We start from the raw sequence: 18493 nt of genomic DNA on the forward strand, positions 1-18493 counted from the left end.
GAAATGGACACGTGTGGGGCCGACGGGATGAAATGACCGGTATTTGCCACCCGTTTCCAACGGTTTTAAGGAAAGTAAAATGACGGAAATACCCATCGCCGCATTTATATACATATCAGAAGCCTGTTTTGTTTTGCATGTACACCCCTTGAAATCTCTTTTTTATGTGCATATCCTCTAGAGGTTTTCTTTTCTTTTTAGTTAATTGTACTTTATTCTGACGGGATTTAGCTCAATTCTACAAAAATCTTTGTTTACTTTCAACATAAGCACTTAACTTCTATGTGATTTTGACTAAAGTGCGATCGTTATCTTTTTCATCATATTTAATCAAACGCTGAACGAATTTAAAAATTCACATTAGAGATAAAGTTGTTGAAAATTAGATAGACTTTCCTCCTCATTTAAAACAATGCTTATTAAATTTCAAAAGACAAAAATATCATAAAAAATATACATATATTCAATATATCTATTATTTGAATTTAATTAGTATTATTTTAGATATATTAAAAAGTTTAGTCAATCCGATAAAGCTGTGTCAACGAGGATTTACAAATTCGACTATGATTTAGTTAAATATGAAAAGAAAAGATAGGGTTGCACTTTAATTATGACAATGAAAGAGTTAAGTGTTTAAATTAAAAGTATATATATATATATATGAGAATTTTATGAAATTTAGCCAAATCAGTGATTAATGTGATATGTAAATGATAAACCTCTTGGAATATATGATTTTTGTACAATGCGTTTAACAAACGATCAAAATTTGATCAATTTGAATTAGAAAAGAAAATTACTATTATTCTAGTTTTTATATATTTATCTTAGTTAGGAGTATTTTTTATTTATCAATTATTAGGATTTTACCTTATATTAATCAAAAAGTAATCTGGAAGGTGAAAAAAAAAAAGATATATATATATATATATGTATGTGTAAATATCAACTTTAAAGAAGTATACTCATAAGAAATTCTTATCTGAAAATATTCTTGTAAATAAAGATACAGAGGATATGAATATAATTCTGCTAATATCAAGTCCATGTCCAATCCGTTTTTACCGGCTCATTAAACTCTTCTTGATCATTTTATCCCCAATTAGTTCATGAATAAGAGAACCTAATTATGAATATATTTCGAGAAAATTATAATTACAACCTATATTATGACTATATCACAAATAAAGCTCTCTCTCTCTTTATTATTTACAAATAGAACCTCTATTTGTAAAAAAACCACATGATTCATGACTTATGAAGTAGTCATGTTCTCCCATCTATGAGTATTCAAAATTACTCACAGCAAAAATATTTTACAAGGGAAACTACATTTGGTCCTTTGTGATTGCCCTAAATTTATTTCATCTCTATGTAATCTTATGACTATGTTTAAATTGAAACTGTTATTTCTTTCATCATATTTGACAAATCTAAGGATAAAATCTCATTTCAGCAACTCCTTAACTCGTATTGAATCTGAAATTTTGGGAGAGATATAGGGATCCTGAATCAACTAGGGTGCAAATCAACTAACTATCATGGGAGTCAGCCAGGTTAGGAACCTATACTTGGTAGTGATTGGAACGTTTTGCTCGTCTTGCCAGTTTTCTTCTCTGGTGAGATTTCTAGAAGCATCTTAGAAGTTGCAAAAACGTTTTTGTTTTTAACTTTTCTAATGTTTTTTTCGAGTTAACATTTGCAATATTGGCAATGTTGCTTAGACTCACCCGAACTGTCTTGTTTGGTTTTCCTCTTTTCCGGGAACTCTCTAAACCACGTACCCTTATTCTCACGGATGGTGATTGGTCCAGCTCCTCGTTCAGCAACACCTCTCATAAGATATGGAAACTATTGTGGTAGTGCAAAGTGATCATCCCTCGCATCAAAGCATTCCTTTGGATGCTTTGCCGAAATCATTCCTCTTAGCATTGAGGTTGCTGGAGTGGCATTGGGATTGTCATCTGCTACCACCTCACGACCTTCCTTCTTGGCAAGCATTATTTATTGAATGTTGTGATAGCACTGTGTTGGTGAAGCTCTTGCTCGTCTTTATGCATGGTCTTAAGGAACTAGTTGCCTTCTCTATTAACACCCAATGCTGGTAGTTTAGTGATTGCCTTGAGGTTATTAAAATAGTTAAAGGTTCTAGAGATGGCTATGGATCATTTCCTCTATAATTCAGAAACTTTTTGGGGGATTTCTCTCCTTTCTAATATCAAGATCTCTTATGTTAGCTAGTGTAAGAATACTGGTGCGCATATCCTAGTCAGCCTTGCTATTGAAGATTATATCTCTAAAGAATAGAGGGAGATACTTTCTCTTTTTGAACTGTAACCGCATTTCTTACTACATTGCCTACGAGTTTGTTTCAAAAAAATAAAAAATAATGATAACACCATAATTCTAGGAAACAAAGATACTTCCAAAAAGAATTTAATACACATGTTAAAAATGCCAAGATTTAGCAAATAATGAGGTTCATCTCGACAACATAAACAAGTAAATCATAATTGATAGTTGTAACACCAAAATGAAAAAAAAATGTGCATGCGACTAGCTCTAAATTCTCTAGCTCTTTCTCTATTTTCCTACCACCATGAGCCACACGTTTCATTTCCTCTCTCTCTCTCTCTCTCTCTCTCTTGTTAGGGCCATGAGTGTTAAAAAAGAAAACACCCAAAGCTTTGACTAGAGGAAGGGGAAAGGAGAGGGCTAACCTGTGGACTGAATATTGGTGTCCAACTTGCTCTAACAACATGGTCATCGTGCCTTTGAGAGGTGATTCCGATCATTATTGGCCACCAAAGCTGACATGCATACTTTCTATTCCTTTGTATTCCTATCTTTCTCCTCAATTTGTTGGGATTGTTTCCCTGCCTCCTCCCTTAATTGGCGAGTCTCTGGCCCCCCTAGCCGACGACAATCTCCCTTCCTCTTGACTTCTCTATTTCTCTCTGATTATCAAGCCTGTTGCTCTTGATCATCCCCTCTCCCCCTCCCCTATTGTGAGCTTGCGGACGGTTGACCTTGATCTCTAGCAGCCTGTCTTCCTAGTTCTTGCTTCCTCCCTTCAAGTAGACATGATCAATAGGCCCGACCCATTCAAACCCGATCCGACCTTGTCCGATTTTAATCGAGCTAAACTCAATTTAGGCCTGGCCTGACCCGAGCCCAAGATGGTAGTGGGCAGCATGGACTAACTAAGCCTTTACCTGTCTAGCTCATCTTCACCTGAAATTCCGATCCACTACTCTCATCTATGGCCTGACCCATAATGCATGCATATTCCTATAATTTTTTCAGTACCACGTTGAATATTTAGTCAATTATATATCAATATATAAGTATGTTCCTATAAAAGATAAACTAAAATATCTCTATATAAGCCCATCAAATTCGGCCCAATAAGATATAATATTTTTTATATTTAATCCATTATATTCGATCCACTATACCCAACTCAAGCCTAATATCTAATGGGCTAGTAGGCAGTAACGGGCTAGATTATTCTAGCCCAGCCCGAGTGATTGGTAAATTGGGCCATAAACAAATATTTAAGCCTGGTTGGCCTAAAAATTTCAGCCCAGCCCAAACCCGGCCTAACCCGTCCAATGATCACGTCTACCCTCAAGAGAGAAGGAGAGGTGGGGTTGGATTTGGACCCAACCTACACCCATGGGTCCAACCCATCCTAATCTATTGGTGGTCAAGCTAGCTTTACTCTAGCTTAGGTTTGGCGTAGTTTGGCCAAATCCATTGGTTGGATTAACCAATTGTGGGCTAACCTGATTCCATCTCCCTAGGCTTGTGTGCACAGGGTTCGGGCTCAATTTAAGCCCAAATTATATCTTTTTATTATTTAGTGTAATATCTTTAATTCTCTTGTTAATCTAGTTAAGGTATTAGATGTGGTCTTTAGGAAAATGATTATTTGAGTATTGTGTATATTTAATAATCCTTTTAAGTTAGGGTGTGACTATCATTATTATGGTTAACTAATAAAACCAACACATTTATAGGATCTACTCATACTCGTATTAGTTTTATGTGTCTTTTGAAATCTATTTAGTTCTAGATTGGTCATCTAACTTATGTTTCGAGCATTTTCATATTTGGTAGATTTATTCTATGTGAGGAGGACCGCAAGTCTTCAGAGCCAGATAGGTGAGGAGCGATTTTTGGATAAGTAAATCTCTTGTAATTTAGGAATAGTATAAACACTCTAGTGATAGTTTATGTAACGCCCCCGCCCGGCACGAGCACGTGCACGCCCACGCGCCCACACGGCATGCGCGGCGCACGCGACAGGTTGGGCGGGGCCCGTCATGCACAAATACTCTCCTATGCACATATAATCATGACATTATCAAATAAAACCTGCTAACCTATCTATGATCACGTAATCTATCACCAGATAAATCATACTATTAACCAAATAAACCTGTTAATATATGAATATCCCAGTCCACAATAATATACATTAAACTACTACATAATCTGATAGGACCCACACAGGCCACAACAAACCATCAAGATACAACTAAAACGACTAATATAAGAGTACACTATGATTCGACCTGTATTATACAATTCATCGTCTAATACAAAAGAGTATAAATATCAAATACTAGTATAACTCAATATCTGGTTAAATTATCATCTATACCGTCCCGCATCTATAGCTCACCTCATGATCGCTCTATCCTCAAGATATCTCAAGTCGCTATCACGTACCATCTATCTGAGAGGGTTAGGAAAAAAATAAAAAGAGTCATGAGCAAAAGACTTAGTGAATAGACCTTACCCCGAATCAGTGATGCCAAATAGAGAATAAATCATATATTGGATAATATGAATCAAAAAGATCATCATGCCAAAAATGAGTATATGAATGTTCCTCAATAATACATAATGAAAAATAGATAACATGTCATGTCATAATTGATAAAATACATAATCCTCGACAATGTATAAATAAATCTTCATGTCATACCATCATCATAACTCTCTCTCAAATATGACACATGATGCATGCCGACCATGACTATGCTATGATATCAAATGCAACCATATATGATGCATATTGATTACTCGATAATTAGGTAATCAAATGATAATGAAATCATATGCATTTCTCAATATCACAATCATCACCGACATCTCGATATAATATCATCATACTAGACCACTGTGCACAGCCAACAACCGGTATCCGGTCTCAACATCATCTCCGAAGGCTCACAGCATACTCTGCCATCCACAAGAGTATCTCAAATATAATCATACCCCGCCACCCGCTAGGGTATCAACATCTATCCAGATCGGATACCCACATAGTTAATAGAAATCTAGTGAGGATAACTCGCCATATATGCCCTAGAGAATGACATGTGTCCGATTGTCTATGCGCACAGACTCAATTGACCTCAGACATAGGCCACGAGATATCGCATATCAACGACCATAATCATCACTCCAGGCACCCCTAACCTTGGCGCCTACTCGGGTATCCCCATGCTTTCTATCAACTATCCTATCAATCATATTTCATGCTTTCTTTCTAAATGCCATATTACATTATATATCCAGGATGATAATGAGTCAATGCATAATAAGAATTTAGGTGGAATAGGGATCAAGAGAAAAATAATGCAATGTAGACTTCAACCATGTATCTAACACATGTACACTCCTGCTAGTCTATCACATGCACACTCATACTAGAAATCACTCCGACACAAAGTCATAACAGTATAATCATCTCTAATCATCTCTATTTATCATCATCATACTCATATCCGAGATCAACCTAATTCTACGCATGATAAAAATATGCTCGACTGTAATCATCTCTAGATAAAGTCATATAATCATGCTGGAGGCCAAAACATGCATGTATATAATATATAATATAACCTAATTTGAGAAAGACATCTTAGGGATAAGACTACTCACCGTCCGATCAGAAGATACAAACCATGCATCTCACACGTCCGTCAGTTAACCGAGTGATACTCATCGCTAGCAAGGTCCACGGGGTCTCAAATAAAGGGTTCGAGATCTGAAAATATTCAAGTAATATTAGTTAGTCGTTTATCCAATTAGAATTAGTTTACGTAGAATATAAATGTTTATTTGGTTTAAAATCACTTTTTTTATTTTGTATATAACTAGATTCACATTATAGGTACGATTCAAATACTATAATTATATTATTATTATAAAATGTTAGTTATCACATAAGGAGAAGAGGTCTGTTTCCTTTTATATGAGAGTATTTCTAGATATATAATTATAAAATAAAATAAAATAAAATAAAATAAAAGGGTAAATAAGTATAGACAAGGTCTAATTATAATTAATTTTATAATTCATACACGATCTTGATTAATTAGGGACAATGCAGTCTTTACTCGATAAAATAATAAATAAATAACTAGATAAGGTTAGTATTTTATTTGTTGCAAAATAATCATAAAATTAATAGAAATACTTAAAATATATATATGATCAAGGTATTAGAATATAAATCTAATAATTATAATTTACAAATCTATCTATTAATCTAATAGATATATAAATAAATAATTAAATATAAGTATTACCTATATTCATACCTAATTAATCATTAATTATAAAAATTAACATTAATAAAATTATATTTAAGAATATATAATATTATTAAAATATTTAATGTCTAAATACTCTATTTGTATTAATTAAGAAGAAAAATACCTAAATAAATAACATAAATAAAATAATTAATAATAAATAAATTAACTCTACCATCAGTGTTGGGCTCGGCCCAGCACTGTGTAGAAAGAAGGAGGAGGAGCTGAGGAAGAAGGAGAAAAAGAAAGAAAGAAAGAAAGAAAGAAGAAGAAGAAGAGGAGAAGAGGAAGAGAAGAAAGAGAAGAAAGAGAGAGGGTGAGGGAGGAGGTTGCGGACTTGGGCCGGTTGGGAGGTCACCGGCCGCTGTTGGCCAGCCAGGGGTCGGCCTCTCGCCGACGGCTCGGCTCCGACGAGCCTGAGCTCGAGCGAGAGAGAGAGAGAGAGAGAGAGAGAGAGAGGAGAGAGAGAGAGAGAGAAAGAGAGAGGAAGAGCTTCTCACCGGTGGCGGCGGTAGCTTCAGGAAGGTGGCGGCGGCCCGACGTCGGCAACGAGGAAAAGAGAGTGGAGTGAGAGTGAGAGAGAGAGAGATCGAGAGAGAGATATATATAGAGAGAGATTTAAAGAGAGAGAGGGAAGGCGGTGGGGGGTCTTGGCGGTGGCTGCGACGGCGTTGGGGCCTGCCGCAGCTAGCTGGCCGTAGCTAACTGTGGCGACGCGAGGGGGTGCGTGGCACCCCCTTCCCATGCTGCTCCACTACATGGGCACGAGGCCGGCCACACTCATGTCATGCCCATGCAAAGATTTTTTTATTTTTTTTATTTTAAGGTTTGGTTGTTACAGTTTACTTATAGTTTTATGACACCTATATCATGATAAGTGAGAAATGATTTCAAACAAGTAAATCTTCCATAATCTAGTAGTAGTGTAAAACACTGTAGTGATAGTTTATTTATTGTTTATGACATCTATGTCATATATATGCATATGCTTATTAATTAGGCAACATACTTATTTATTATCTTATTTATGATAGTATTCTTGGGTTCATCCATTGTATATCATAGCTATAATGAGCATGTTATATATATATATAGAGGCGTGTTACTCTATCAAAATCACATAAAAATTAGTTTGCCATTTAAGCAAGGAATAACATCTGTCCAAAATCATTCTATAACTTCTGTTTCCCCTACCTCTTTATACAAGAAACTATTTGATTCTCCATGGAGGAAGACTATTGTTGTGGTTCTTTTAAGTGGTTATGTCTTGCTCCACAAGTTCTATTTTAATTTATTTGCATCAAAGCAAGTTGAAGTGTAATTGTAATGCCCTCGCCCGGCATGGGTACGTGCACGCCCACGCGTCCACACGGCACGCTCGGCGCACGCGACAAGACGGACGGGGCCCGTCACACATAGATACACTCTTGTGTACATATAATCATGACATCATCAAATAATACCTGCTAACATATTCATACTCACATAATCCAACACCAAATGAATCATATTACTAACCAAATAAATCTGTTAACATATAAATATCCAAGTCCATAATAATATACACTAGATCACTACCTAATCTGGTAGGACCCACAGAGGCCATAACAAACCATCAAGATACATCTAAATAACTAATACACGAGTGCACTATAATCTGACATGTACTATACAAATCATCGTCTGATATAATAAAATACAATATAACAAATAACGGTACAACTCAATATCTAGTTATACTAGCTTCTATACCACCTCACGTCTATAGTTCACCTTATCTTTGCTCTAAAATATCTCATCAGGATATTTCAAGTCGGTATCACGAACCATATTATCTGTGGGGTTAGATAAGAAATAAAGAGAGTCTTGAGCAAAAGGCTCAGTGAATAGACCTTACCCTGAATCAGTGATGTCAAATAGAGAGTAAATCATGTATTGGATAATATGAATCAGAAAATAGCATGATGCTATGTATGAGCATGTATATATATATATATATTCTCAATGACATATATATAAATGAAATCAATTCTCATGAATGAGCATATTATATCCTCAATCAAAAATATATCTCATGATGAAATTACCATATAACATCACCGAATATAACAACACATCATGTATAACAATCATGATCCAATGGTACTAGTCACATCAAGGATGATGCATGATGCATGCCAACCACTAGATAATCGTATATGTCAGAGCTAGATATAATCCACATATTTCTCACTATCACAATCATCCGTCTCAACTCTGAATATCATCCACAGTATTAGACTAGGGTACCCGACCCAAACTCGATACATATCATGCCATAAGCTCAGAGCATACCTTGTCATATGCTAAGAGTATCTCTAAAAATAAATCATACCTTGTCATATGCTAAGGGTATCTCAGAAGAAAAAGTAATCATACTCTGTCATACGGTAAGAGTATATCAATGATAGTTGTACCATGTCATATTCTAAGAGTACAACCATCAGCTATTACTATACTCTGCCATATGCTAAGAATATGTCAAGTACCAATCCGGACCAGATACTATTTCAGCCATCATATCACATCATATCACATCACATACACATGTATTTTTTATGATTTCCTATGCATGATAGATTATATACATATCTAGTACTACAACAGATCATGCAACTTAGGAATTTAGGTGGTGAAGAAGCTAAGAAAAAAATGATGCAATGCCGACTCCAATCATGTATCTAACATATGCATACTCCTGCTAATCTATCACATGCACACTCATACTAGAGATCATCTCGATATAAAATTATAAAAGTATAATCATCTTCAATCATCTCTATATATCACCAAGGTACTCATATCCCATATCAGCCTAATCAAATGCATGATAAAATATGCTCGATTGTAATCATCTCTAGATAAAGTTATATGATTATACTAGAGGCCAAAACATGTGTGTACATAATATATAATATAACCTAATTTGAGAAAGGTGTCTAGGGGATAAGACTGCTCACCGTCTGATCAAAAGACACGAACCACGCATCTCTCATGTCCGTCAGTCAAACATCAACTCACCGTCAGGGTCCACGAGGTCTCACATAAGGGGGTTCAGGGTTTGAAAATATTTAAGTACCATAAAGTTAGTAATTAATTCAAATAAAATATAACTGTTTTTTATGTTTAGAATCACTTCTCTTTTATTTTTGATTACATAACTAGGTCTATATTACAGATACGATTCAAATACTTGTTAGGCTTTGATACTAATTTGTTAAGCTCTGATACCAAGTGATAAGCTCTGATACCAAATGATAGGCTCTGATACCAAATGATAGGATCTGGAACCAAAAGATCGGCTACGGAACAATTCCTTAAGATCTGAATTTATTAGAGGAAGTAGTCCGCGCAACCGTAGAAAAATATTCATCAAATATTCTCCAGTAATCAAAAAATTAAAACGCCAATTGGGTTAGCTCCGTAACTTCCTAATCTACAACTTTCATTTATGCCCTTTATATATTAGAACTGTAGAAGAGAAGAAAATATAAAATAACGTGGGTGATGGTGGTGGCGACGGGTGGAGTGGATGTTAGGGTTATGGATGGGTATCGAGATGAAGGTGGATTGTGGAAGTGATTAAGGGAAGTAGACGAAGGGAACGAAGTGGTCAAGATCCCAAAAAAGAGGGGTGGCTCGACAGTCGAGGGAGATTAGAAGCGAGGAGAAACCTTGCCAATGGTAGATGTGGAAGGATGGTGAAGAGGAAGGAGTCTAGAGAGAAGATAAGATGCAAAAAATCAATAATCTACCATCCACATATTTATAGAGGCTAGCCAACAAGTCCTAAAACAAGATGAAACCCTAACAAACTAACTAAATTAGTATTCCTTATCTTCTCCAATTACTTCTCGGATCAAGCTTTGACAAATTCCGAATCTAGAGAAGACATGAATATCAAAGTTGTAGATCAGGAGGTTGGTGAGAGAAGAAGAATGGAAGAAAGAAGAAAGAAAAGAAGAAAGAGAAAGAAGAAAGAAGGAAGAAGAAGAAAAAGAGGGGAGGAAGAAAGAAGGAAGAAGAAGAAACAGAGGAGAGGAAGAAAGGGAGGGAGGGGACTGGGCCGGCAGGGAGGGGCTCGACTGCTGTTGGCCAGCTAGTGGCTGGCCTTTCGCCGGCGACTCTCTTTTGACAAACTCGAGAGAGATAGAGAGAAAGGGAGAGAGAGAGAGAGAGGGAGAGAGAGAGAGAGAAGGAGGAAAGAGGCTCATTAGCGTTAGTGGAGGTGGCGGTGGCGGCGGCAAGCCAGCGGAGTGGTGGCGGTAGTAGATAGAGAGAGAGAGGAAAGTGAGAGAGAGATCGAAAGAAAGAAAGAGAGAGAGAGGCGGTGGGGAGGGAGGAAGGTCGCGTCGCTGGGTGCACCGCGCCAGCTAGCTCGGCCAGGTTGGCTGGGCTGGCGCCTTGCACCCAGGGCACGTGACGCCCTCCCCATTTACCACTGCATGCCACGAGGCCGGCCACGTCGTGCCATGCAATAAAGTTTTTTTTTAAGATTGGGTTGTTACAGTAATATTTCTCAAGCAAGATAGGGGTGGAAAAGACTCCGGTGAGCCACTTGCTGCCGGCAAGGTTGAAGTTATCGAGATTAGGGAAGGCAAGGCAAAAGAAAGATCACCTTTACCATTTTTTTGAACTATTTTCACTTGATACTTCTCTCCTTTTCTTCTAGAGAGGGAATTTTCTTTTAAGAAAAGAAAAAGGAGAGAGATAGCTCTTTTTTTATTGATGAGCTAAAACAAACTAAAAGTCATATGGAGGCCATTTAAAACTCTTTATCCTGCTGAAGAATGGCCTCAAGTTCCTCCAGCAGTGGGTATCAGTACCCCAACATACCCTCTTCTGTAAGAACACAACAACACTATAATTACTCACCATACTTCATATTAAGCTTTGGTGCCCTAATTCTCCAATATATAGCGCTAGATCACCATTCAAAATCCTCACCAACTCTTCAGCATCAGTCTCAACAATTGCTTTCACCCCCTGCCCATAACGTATCTATAATCCTAGTAAGACCACACATGCTTCACTAGTGAAGGGGGATTCTTTTGCTATGGCCTCAACTACTGCCTTGATCTGCATTTCTGATGATCTCACTCCACCCTGTTACTCTTTGACATCAAATGCCCCGTCTGTATTGATCTTGATGCAGCCTTCCAATGGTGGCACCCACTGCACAATCCTAACTGGCATGCTTGTGTTCAGCTTCCTTTTCCTCTTTCCACCATACTCCTCGACCAAGTGCATCGCCCTAACTGCCGCAAGTTTTGGATGTAACTTCTCTCCTTCGAAGATTCTTCCATTCCCTACTTTTCATATAGTCCACATGGTTGTCGCTATTACTGTCTTTATGAGCTCATTCATCTCTTTATCTACACACCCAATAGTATTTGATCCATTCTTCATCCATTCTTCATCTATTCCATTGACGATATCATAGTCCACTTTCATGATCTCCACCACCTTCTCCCAGGTGGCCTTAGCGAATCGACAACCAAAAAATAGATGGCTTGCAGTTTCCTTGAAAAGCCCACATAGACCACAATCATCTTCTCACCCACACTTTATCACCTTTAGATAAGCCTTTGTAGGCAATTTCCCCCCGTAGCATCTTCCATGTAAAAATCCTCACCCGAGGGGCTATAGCTAACTTCCAAAGTTTGGCCCATCCCGACCATACCTAGATATCAACTTTTTTACAAAGGCAGTACATTGATTTGGCTCTAGCTTGATACGATCTCGCCTCTGGCTATGGAGCTCTGATACCAAGCTTGATACGATCACGCCTCTGGCTATGGAGCTCTGATACCAGCTTGATATGATCTCGCCGTTTTGGTGAAGGGTCGATCTCTTCCAATTCTTGATCTGGACTAGATCTGGCACGACACTTTGAAATAAGATCCCGAAATATTCCGCCGTTGGATCGATGTGAAATTTTGATATGTTGTCGCTCTCGAAAGGAGCTTTCCAACAAATCAAGTTTTAGGCGAATCTGAGTTGACGATATCGAGATATTGTTCGTTTAGTGGACGAACATCAGGATGCTATGTTTTGGATCCGTGGATGGAGGCACGAGATCCTAGGTAACGGTGGATGGTGGACCGGCGTTAATGTGGTGGCACCGGTGAAAAGTGATGGTGGAAGGGTTGTGGTTGATGGAAAGATTAGGGCAAGTGTTGGATAGATTGGACGAAGGGGAGAAGAGGGCCACCCCTAAGGGACTAGGGTGATTAGCCGGACGAGGGAGGTTAGAAGCGGCGTCGCCGGGGATTGAGAGAACGGGAGCGAAGAAGACGAAGGAGGCAAGGCAAAACTCAATCTCAATAATCAATAATAATTTTGGTTGCCCTACACATCCTTTTATAGGCTAACCAACAACTCACATTAACCCTAAAACATAATTTTCGCCGACCACGTTCGAACTCGCCCGACAGCATTCGAACGCACCAAATTAGCTCTTCTGGATTTGCGAACGCGATGCAGGCGTTCGAACGCGTGATCGAATGCGCCTGTCGGTATTTGCGAACGCGATGCAGGCGTTCACAGTGCGTTCGAATGCGCCTGTCGGTATTTGCGAACGCGATGCAGGCGTTCACAGTGCGTTCGAACGCACCGCGTTCGAACGCACAGTACATTCTCTTCACCACGTTCACAACTCTGTTCACAAACCGCGTTCGAACTCACTCCACCCGCGTTCGAACACGACTTACAGAAAACTTATTTTAATGGAAATTAAACACTAAAACATGAAATAAAAACACTCCTAAAGTGAATCCATGCTTGAGACGACGTCGGTGAAGTCCGAATCGTATCATAGCTTCCCCATCAACTACCGAGATCGAAACCCATATATCATCCATAGCCCTTTGTCCCATGCACGTAGTAGCAATCTGGAAAGCCAAGTCTACGTGGAAGCACTACAAGAGAAAATCCACGTCCCACTCCCCATTCCTTTGTAGCTCCTCCACTTTGGATTCAATGGTGAACCTAGTGACATCCATAATGCATGGTAGTCGAGCTAGGGGCACTTTCGAGATCCATAGATCCTTCAGTACCGTTGTGTCCTTCCCATTACCAGCATCGCACTGAAAGACTTCTCTAAGCTCCTTCACCACCTGCAATATAGCTTTCCATAGCCAAGAAACCTTAGTATACCTCTAATTCTCCCACATATCCAAACTAACATATTTGGACAGAGCAATGTCCACCCATGGGGTCCGCCGATGGGGAATCAGACTGAGCACATGCTTGCCGAGAATGACCCATTTTGCCGCATGGAGACACCTTATACCTAAATCGCCTTCAATTTTTGACTTAGTGATCGTCTCCCAGCTGACAAGATGCATACTTCTTTGGTTGGCATTCTTCTCCCAAATGAGAGATCTTGCCACGTTCATTATAGCTTCAAGAATGGAGTCTAGCAACCATGTAGAACCCATCCAGTGGTAGGGGATAGAGGTGAGCACAGCTTGCACCAAGGTAACTCTTATGGCCACCAATAGTGTACTTCATCCAGCGAGCTTGTGCTTAACTCTATCAACTAACTCTTGTTGGCCATGGGCTGGAATCTGGTGTCTAGAGATCTGCACATCTAGGTAATTGAACAGCGTTTTTCCTTCCTTCAGCTGTAGAAGCTCGCTTAGCTTAGTCTTCTCACTACCTTCTAGCCATGGCAGAAAGAACACCTGAGATTTTTCAACATTTACCCTTTGGTTTGTCAACTTCAAATAGAACTCCATAGTATCTATCAAAGTCATAGCATTGGCCTCGTTCGCATACAGAACCGCTAACAATTCATCTACATTTAGGAGGTGGGTCAGCTGGTCCTCCCCATATTTTACTCCCTCCATTGCACCTCTACTCACCTAAGCGTTGAGGCAAGTCGTGAGCAGTTGGGAGCAAAGAATGAAGAGATACGAAGAGAGCGAATCTCCTTGCCGCAAGTCGCGATGTGGCGTAATCCACTCGGTTGACGAACATTGATGAGGATGCCAAAGTGAGGGAAGCAAATGCATGCCTTGATCCACATTCGCCACAACTCGGGGAAACCCATAAGCTCCATAGTATGGCACACAACATTCAAAGAGATCCTATCGTAAGCCTTCTCCATATCAAGCTTTAGCATCGTCAATGGCGGCTCACCCCGGGTGTTCACTAGTGAGTGCGCAATCTCTTGGGCAGCCAAGGTGTTATCCTGAATGGATCTTCCGGCAATGAAGGCCGCTTGCTTAGTCCCCACTTGCTTAGGTAGCACCACCTTGAGTCACAACCATGATCTTAGCAATCACCTTATACACAGTGTTGCAAAGCGCAATCAAATAAAAATCTTTCACCAGCACCAGGTTTTCCTTCATTGGGATCAAAGTGAGGAAAGTGCACCCCTATAGCGTTGGCCTAGATCCCTGGTCGAAGAACTTCCTCACAGCAATAATGAGGTATGCACCCATGAGATCCCAATAAGTTGTACTTTAGCTTGGACCCCGTCCAGACTTGGCGCCTTATTCTTCGGAAGGCTTCACACTGCCTCCTTAATCTCCTCCACCGAGATTGGCAAAATAAGCTCTACCATCTCATCCCTGTTAAGCTTAGGTAGTGGAGGGAGTCTTTGCCAAAGCTCATTTGCATCTTCAAAGAGACCAAAAGATCCCACAAGGCCATGTAATGTTCTTGGAAGAATGAAGCAATGGCAGTAGGTTTGTGACCCAAGCTCCAGATTCGTCTTGGATGCAAGATATGTGGTTGCATCGGTTTTGAATTGTGGCAGTGAGATAAAAGAATATAGTGTTTCTATCTCCCTCTTGCACCCATCAGAGTCTAGATCATTGAAGCCACTAGAGGGTGCTGGCTCAAGGCACTCTTAAGATTATAAGTAGCCCTAAGCTAGGTTATCTAAATCTCTTCAAATCCACAAACAACATCAACTTCCTCCAATATAAGGATCTCTTGTTTAACTTTGTCAAGTGGTAGCTCAATGTTGCCAATTTTGGATTTACTCCAATCGTTTAGGCGTGTTTGACAACAACGAGCTTATGGGCTAGCGCCTGCATAGGGCCACCATTACATCTCTTAGTCCATACCAACTCGATGGTGCTTTTGCACTCGTCGTACTAAAGCCAAACACGCTCAAATCTATAAGGTCTTGCCACGCACTGCAATCCATCTTCACACCTAAGTAGGACAGGGGCATGATCTGATGTCAATTGATTGAGATGAACCACTTTACAGTTCTTAACTCGCTCGCACCAACACAGATTATCCAACACTCAGTCGAGTCGAACCCACATCCTAGCTACACCCAACCTGTTGTTATACAACGTGTATAGAACTCCTTCAAAGCTTAGGTCCCAAAGTCCAGCTTCATCAATGAAGGCTAAAAAAGCCCTTGCCTTAGGCCCAAGTACTACCGGCTCTGCATACTTCTTCTCCACCGTCAAGAAAGCATTGAAGTCGCCCACTATAGCCCATGGGGTATCAATCAGGCAATAGTGAGCAACTCCTTCCATAGCTCTACCTACTCTTCAAGTTGGTTACTAGCATAAACAACTAACAAAAGCCTAGTCTGACCTTCAAATGGGAAGATAACTACAGGAGCCACAAATCAAAATATGGAAACCACATCTACCTAGCTAATGTTAACCCTCCAAAGAATGATTAATCCTCCAAATGACCCAATTGCTAGAACACAAAAATGCAACCATCCTCTTCCAAGAGCTTTGGCCACGATCTTACTCTTTCTCCAATTTACATGGGTCTCTAACAGACAAAGTAAGTCCAACTTGTATTCTCTTATCACGACACTTATCCAATGCCTCCTTTTTGAGTGCGTCATGATAGTTTCATATGATTGCATTAACCATGATAACATTAAGCTGGAGGTGATGGGGGTATTTATTCATTTCTCTCCCATTTGAGAACTGGTGAGCCGTCCTCAAGGTACCCGTCAACCTCCATGCCCACCAGATGATGAGAACCATCAACCTCAAACAGCACAAGCGCTTGCTCCATGTTCGCAACCTAGCTTGTCACATTCAAATTGGATTCACCTACCTCCGAGCAGATTGCCTTTTTTAGTTGAGTCACCGCTTGCGTATGAATATTTGGTGGATCCGCCAGACCTTTGGATGGCAGTTTAGAACTAGCTAATGCAAGTCCTTCCGATACCACCTCTGTAGGATAGACTTCAGTTGGAAAAAAAACCCCCTAAGTTTAGGGTTTTTCATCGTTTGAACAAAATCAGACTTGATAGGACGTTCACATCCATCACCAATGTGAACTTGAATCCCGGCCACCGAGGCAACTCTTTTTGTAATAGGTGAAGAGCACACTTCTACGCCAGCTGGTGGAAAATTTGCCAAGCAGTCTCCACTAGCTTCAGCATCACTGTTCTTTGCATCCTTGGAAACTGTCATATCCTCCTTTATATTCCTAGAAAAACCAGTCCCATCATTTCTTCACTGTGTGTATTGCTAACGTATAAAGGCCTTCTTATCTCCTTCCCCCTTCCATTTAGTTCTTTTGTATCATCCTTCAAAGCTCTAGAAGATATGCTAGCCTCCTCGACCATCACACTCTTACCTTTCTCAGCTTTTGCTTGTCAAGGAAGAGTTGTTGACTTTCCCAGCCACCTTTTGCATGGGAACAGTCCCATGCATTTGATCTCTTGTACTCTACGATTTTGGTAGCCACCCTCGTTAGTCGAACTATTAGCAGGTTGTCGTCCATGCTATGTTTGCTTTGGGATACTTGCTCGCACCGCCTCCCGTTTGGCTATCTCCGGCTGACCATGTTGCCATCATCGCAATTGTGCCTTATATAGCCACTGCACCTTCATCTAGGGGCCGAATGTTGAATGCTCTGCCTCCACCGCACTCCTCATCTGCTCCTTCGCACCATCCCCACCTTCACTTTCACCGTTTTCCTCCTTTTCTAAGTTCTGCTGCTTCATGTCTCCCTTTTCCAAACAACTATCTGCATTATGACCAACTCTCCCACACCTAATACATAAGTGTGGAATGCCTTCATACTCTACCCTTTGTTCAAGGTTGTTGGCTTTGGGACCCAACCACACAAATTGTCTGAGTGGCTTGCTCAAGCCGATCTCCACGCAGACCCTAGCATATCATCTTAGATAATGATCCATCGTGATTTCGTCAATAGAGGTGTAAACGAGTCGAGCCTGAGCGAGCCGGCTCTGGCTCAGGCTCGGCTCAAAATTACTTTCAAGCCTCATAATTTTGCTCAGGCTCAGCTCAGCTCAACTCGAGCCGAGCTCGAGCTGAGCCTAACCGTGCTTGAGTAAAGCTCGAGCTTGATTAGAGGATGAGGCGATGGTGGCGTGGGCGGTGGCGGCTTACCGAAGGAGTCGGAGACGGATGGAGGAGGAGGCAATGACGAGGAGATGGTGAATGGAAGAGGAGGAAGCTGACGAGGAGAAGGCCAACGTGTTAGGTTTTTAATTATTAGCAATTATGTACCAAATATTCTAAGTGTATTTTTACATGTATATGAGCTTTATACAAGTCTAGAATATCTCTGGTTTGAAGAATTGCAAGATTATTGGAGAAAAGTTGTTGAGTTCACACCGCGTTCACAAACGCGTTCGAACGCGGGTACTGCATTCACACAGACCGAGAACGCAGGTGTTCACAAACGCGTTCGAACGCGGGTATTACGTTATTGCATTCACACAGACCGAGAGCTGCATTCATAAACGCGTTCGAATGTGGGTACTGCATTCACACAGACCGAGAGCTACGTTCATAAACACATTCGAACGCGGGTACTACATTCACACAAACTGAGAGCTGCGTTCACAAACGCGTTCGAACGCAACC

At 40.1% G+C, this 18493-nt stretch overlaps 1 protein-coding gene across 1 annotated transcript; it reads right to left on the reverse strand.

Moving 5' to 3' along the window:
- Positions 1-14167: 14167 nt before the first annotated feature.
- LOC140801135 (uncharacterized) lies at positions 14168-17068 on the reverse strand. Its single transcript, XM_073156142.1, has 4 exons — positions 16924-17068; positions 16064-16170; positions 14638-14916; positions 14168-14524 (listed from the first exon to the last, which is right to left on the reverse strand). The coding sequence occupies exons 1-4, from the start codon at positions 17066-17068 to the stop codon at positions 14168-14170; spliced, it is 888 nt and encodes a 295-aa protein (XP_073012243.1).
- Between the last annotated feature and the right edge of the window lie 1425 nt (positions 17069-18493).

Source organism: Typha latifolia, chromosome 14 (assembly GCF_019914945.1).
Source record: "Typha latifolia isolate L0001 chromosome 14, TyphaL0001v2, whole genome shotgun sequence".
In the NCBI taxonomy this organism is placed as follows: Eukaryota; Viridiplantae; Streptophyta; class Magnoliopsida; order Poales; family Typhaceae; genus Typha; species Typha latifolia.